This window comes from Silurus meridionalis, chromosome 5, assembly GCF_014805685.1.
Source record: "Silurus meridionalis isolate SWU-2019-XX chromosome 5, ASM1480568v1, whole genome shotgun sequence".
Lineage (NCBI taxonomy): Eukaryota > Metazoa > Chordata > Actinopteri > Siluriformes > Siluridae > Silurus > Silurus meridionalis.
Genome location: NC_060888.1, coordinates 10264067 through 10269548, shown reverse-complemented (window position 1 = coordinate 10269548; position 5482 = coordinate 10264067). Strand labels below are relative to the sequence as shown.

The 5482-nt window shown below is 36.2% G+C and overlaps 1 protein-coding gene across 1 annotated transcript; it reads right to left on the bottom strand.

Annotated features, from left to right (window-relative positions):
- Window positions 1–3575: 3575 nt before the first annotated feature.
- LOC124386180 lies at window positions 3576–5482 on the bottom strand. Its single transcript, XM_046849850.1, has 3 exons — window positions 5332–5482; window positions 4627–4791; window positions 3576–4506 (listed from the first exon to the last, which is right to left on the bottom strand). Exons 2-3 carry the CDS (start codon window positions 4757–4759, stop codon window positions 3866–3868), a joined length of 774 nt encoding a protein of 257 aa, XP_046705806.1. The 5' UTR covers window positions 4760–4791; window positions 5332–5482; the 3' UTR covers window positions 3576–3865.

Genomic DNA, 5482 nt, shown 5'->3' with positions numbered 1-5482 from the left:
TGAGTGCTGCAAAGAAACTTCTTGAATGCATATGAGTAAGCAACAAATTCAGGAAGAGAAAATCCACTGTCTGTCAGCAACCATTTTGCTCAACGGCCAGTCATGCTATGTCCATGGCACAGCAGCACTGTGTCACTGAAGTCAACAGTGGCATAGCATTATGAGGACAAAATGTCTTCAATTTCTGTACCCAATCAAATAGGTCATTATTGTAACTGCGGATTTTTGGATCTGTTTATCCAAATAAACATACCATCAGAGGTGTGGCATGTTAGTGGCAGTGGCAATAGAGGTGGCAGTGGAGGATAGTAGCCTCCCCCTGAAATAAGGTCTGTCACTCATATTACTGCCCCAAACAAATCTCAGACATCTTATACTCCTGTATGTACTGTATCAGATGACCCCTACCCCAACTCAGCCTACTAATCTTTTTATTTACAGTAAACATATTATCAGCACTTTTATATATTTACTTAAATGTGCATATTATTACCAAAAAATATGAAAGGTCATCTGAACCATCTGGATCTTTTTGTTAATATTCCTTGACCATGGCCAATTTGTTGTGATTGCTGGGTTTTATGTATTTTATTTATTTATTTAGATCTATTGAGCCCACTGATTTTTCAGACTTTATTGACTCTTCTTTGAGTTGTGATTCTCTATCTGATGATCTGGATGATAACGTTTCTATGCTGAACTCCGTCCTCCTGTCTGGCCTGGACACATTGGCTCCCTTAAAGTCACGATCTGTTTCTTTTGCACGCTCTGCTCCGTGGTACAATGATGATTTGCGTACAATGAAGGCTTTGTGTCGCAAAATGGAGCGTAGATGGTGCATTTCAGGTTTAACGGTTCATCACCAGGCCTGGAAAGTCAGCTTACTTGAATATAAGGCTGAATTGGGTTCAGCAAGATCTGTGTATTTTCCCAGATAATTGTCAATAATCAGAAAAACCCTAAACAACTGTTTCACATAATCAATAAGCTGCTTAAAAATCACAGCCTCTCTAATGTTCCAGCTTCAACTCACCTATGTAATATGTTTTTGGAGTTTTTTAGCACCAAAATTGTAAATATACGTAATCACATTGTTAACACTGCTTCCTCATCCTTAAGTGTGTCTGCATTCTCTGGTATTTGTCTCTCTAACTTTGCTGTTCATGACTCCCAGTCATTATGCAACATGGTTTCAAAATTGCAAGCCTCAACATCCAGAGTTGATCCGATACCATCTTGTCTTTTTAAATCTTGTTTTGATTCCCTTTCTCCTGTTGTTTTGAGAATTATCAATAACTCTCTGTATACCGGTGTTGTACCATCAGCACTTAAAACTGCTGCTGTCACCCCAGTACCAAAAACTAACAACATGAACTTTAATAATCCAAACAATTTTCGTCCCATCTCTAATCTTCCATTCCTCGCCAAAATTTTAGAACAAACAGTGGCTTCTCAACTACTTTTGCATCTCTCTACTAATGATCTTTTTGAGCCACTTCAGTCTGGCTTCCTTAATCTTTTATGTGACTTCTTTGTTTGTTATTTATTGGGTTTTTATTTTTTGTATAGTTAGTTTTAGTGTTTGCATTATTATGTGTATCTTTTAATTTTATCTGTTATGTCAAGCGCTTTGAGAAACTCCTTTTAAAGGCGCTATACAAAATAAAGTTTATTATTATTATTATTATTATTATTATTATTATTTACAAACTTAAACTTTTTCTTTAGTATTTTAAAAGTCAGTTTTTGATGCAATGTCACTGTACAGCCAATCAGTTCAGACTCAAAGCATCATACATACATACATTTTAAGTCTTAATGCGTCACACCGCTCGCACTGTTTTGAACTCAGTACAAAATTGGTTACAAATAATGAATTATCGTCAAATAGCACTGACACAAATCCTTAGAATAAGACTCCTTTTATTGTAATCATTATATATAATCATTATATACCATAATATAATATATACAAATATAATCATTATAATTAAAATACATGATGAAATCTCAGATAGCTGCATCACGAGCTGCACTTTCTTTGCGTGTCTGTTTAGCTTTTCGCTTAGCAGCCCCCAAGAAATGCATTCGTTTCAGTGCCATCAAGTCAGTATGCAGAAAAGTTAAATTTTGTTCATTACTGTACACAGTCTCTTCATGCATACATATTAACTGGTTCCACTTCAGGTGAATAAATGTTTTTTATCCAAATGGACAATGAGCCTTGTCTTACGCTGCCTTATTGATGACCTAGTGTATAGATTGTTACAGTTATGGAGGCCCCATCCAAGCCTAAGGCCCAAGGCAATTGCGTGCTTTGCCTATAGATAACACCATCCCTGGATTTAATAAATAAAAAAAATAATACTAAGTTACTGTAATCTTTAGAAATCTCACAAAAAGGGGAATATTTTGCTACTCTTACCACATATTCTGCACCAGGTTCATGTTGATAAACACAGTAGTGAAGGTAGTAGCTGTATTAGCTGTAGTAGCTGTATAATTCATGTATTATAAATATTAATAAACATGGGAGAATTACACATGGATATTAACGGCCAGCAAGTGCTCTAAATGAAACCAATAAATATTTATAATCATCTAATAAAAATTTATGAATACAGTGCATCCGGAAAGTATTCATAGTGCTTCACTTTTTCCACTTTTTATATTACAGCCTTATTCCAAAATTGATTAAAATCATTATTTTCCTCAAAATACTACAAACAATACCCCATAATGACAATGTGAAAGTGGTTTGTTTGAAATATTTGCAAAAGTATTAAATATATAAAACGAAAAGAAATAAAATAAAATAAAATCACATGTACATAAGTATTTATAGCCTTTGCCATGACACTCAAAATTGAGCTCAGATGCATCCTGTTTCCACTGGTCATCTTACCTGTCTCAGTGTTTTATCAACTTGATTAAAGTCCACCTGTGGAAAATTCAGTTGATTGGACATGATTTGGAAAAGCACACACCTGCCTATATAAGCTCCAACAGTGAACAGTCATGAAGTCCAAACAATGGTCTGTAGACCTCAAAGACAGGACTGTATTAAGGCACAGATCTGGGGAAGGGCACAGAAACATTTCTGCAGCATTGAAGGGGATGTTTTTCAGTGGCAGGAACTGGGAGACTAGTCAGGACGGAGGGAAAGAAGAATGCAGCAATGTGCAGAGACATCCTTGATGAAAACCTGCTCCAGAGCAGTCTGGACCTAGACTGGGGCGGCGGTTCTTCTTCCAACAGAACCACGACCCTAAGCACACAGCCAAGATAATAAAGGATTGTCTGTGAATATCCTTGGGTGGTCCAGCAAAAGTCCAGACTTGAACCCGATTGAACATCTATCTGAAAATGGCTGTGCACCGACGCTCCCCATCCAATCTGATGGAGCTTGAGAGGTTCTGCAAAGAATATTCGGAGAAACTGCCCAGAAATAGGTTTGCCAAGCATGTAGCATCATACTCAAAAAGACTTGAGGCTGTAATTGATGCGAAACGTGCTTACTTACTTACTTAATACTTATTTTTTTTATACATTTGGAAGATTTCATACGTTGCCATTATGGGGTATTGTTTGTAGAATTTTATGGAAAATAATGAATTTAATCCATTTTGGTATGAGGCTGCAACATAATTTAATGTAGTAAAAGTGACGCACTTTGAATACTTTATGGATGCACTTTATAAAGATCTGAAGATTTTCAATTACTAGAGACCTGCCTCAATGAGCTAATGATAAACTACTAACAAATAAATCTTAAATGTCCTTTCAATTTTGTATCAAATTTCAGTTTAAAGGAACACCGTATTTCAGTAAACAGAGATTTAAAAATCAAGAATTTTTCTAGAATTTAGTGCCTAGGCCTTATTGACTCTTCTGTATTGGAAATGCGAAGTACTGGGGAGCTAAAGTTGGAGCTGGCCCGCTGACTAATAGCTCCCTGACTTTGTCTAGTCTCTGGTTCTAAACTTGAGTCTATGTTTAGAGGTTGGCTTAGTTGAAGAAGGCTGGTCTGGTGGAATGGAGATAGCAGGCTGCATCCTGGGGAAGAACCAGGATATGCTAGCCTTTCCTGTATGTACTGGCTGTAAACCTCTTGTAGCTTTTTGTCCAAGTATCCATTGAGCATGGAGTTAGTTGGTGGCTCCCCATTGAGAGTAATACTGCTGTCCATGACCAGGTAGCCATCATCAGGGATGTCATCCTGCTTAAGCGGAACTGACGGAGGAATGGGTTGAAGTTCTTGGGAGAAGTTAATCATGTCTGAAATATGCCATTCTTGTGGTTTTGGAGAGTGAGGATAAACCTGTTTGCTTTCTGTGATGCTAGTCAGTTGTGGGAATGGGGATAGATTACCCAAAATAGTAGTAGATTGATCAGGTTGACTTAGGCTTACATAGGGCTTTTCATCGTGATTTGACATGAAGGGATCAGGTCTTTGGTGAGGACCTTTGGACTTAGATGGCTTCTGCACAGGCTTGGCATTTGATCCTGGATCAAGAGATAACAGGATACTTGTTAAGGGAGCATTATATGGCTGCATACAGCATATGTGCAATGTTAAAATCTGATGTTCTTTTAAATGTTGGCAAATGTTCTTTCCAGAAGTACCTTTAACCTGTGCAAGTGTGTAGGACCCAGGAACACAATCAGCAGAAGGAGAGAATGATGCCAACTTAATGTCTGGAGAACATATAGCCTGCTCACGGTAGTTTAACATGAATATGAAGCTCTCTCCCAGCATTTCTGATCAAACCTTTGACTACAACAGGACCACTGTAACATAGTAGCAGGTATATTAGTATATAAACTATAGTAGAAAGCATTTCACAGGATATAATTTAAGTTACAGGTGTGTTGCAGAGAATCATGTAAATAATACTGCCATGTATAATTCATCTAGACACAATTTTTAAGCTAAGCACAAAAAAGTGCAAGGCATGTATAGTGTTCATATTTTTATCTTTAAATAAAAATATTCTGAAAGTTATATTTGAAATAAATTTGTATTTATTTATATTTAGCAAACAAATTAAATTACAAGTTATAAATCTTGATAATGTAATCAAATTTAGCCAGATTATTTGCTCTATTGCTTCCCTAGGGGCTAACAAAGAATTACACAAAATGTAACCAACCTATTAGCAGATAATTTGGGGGAAAAAAAAGTTTTAAATATAAATATATGTTTTGAATATTTAAATATATGGTCCTGTTTCCACATATTTGGCACCTATGAACATATCCCTTACCCAATCATATATAAATACATTTCAACATCTGCAGATAAAAGCATTAAGAATGCTAACTTCTTACCAGAATTATAAGAATTTTATGAGGATTTGAGGTATATTGAAGCACAAGTTGGTGAAGTGGTGATGAAGTCCTTAGTTTTGTTGTTTCTCAAAACAAAAATGGCAGTATATATCCATGCATGAGCTTTCTGGTCTATGAAAGAGGAATTACT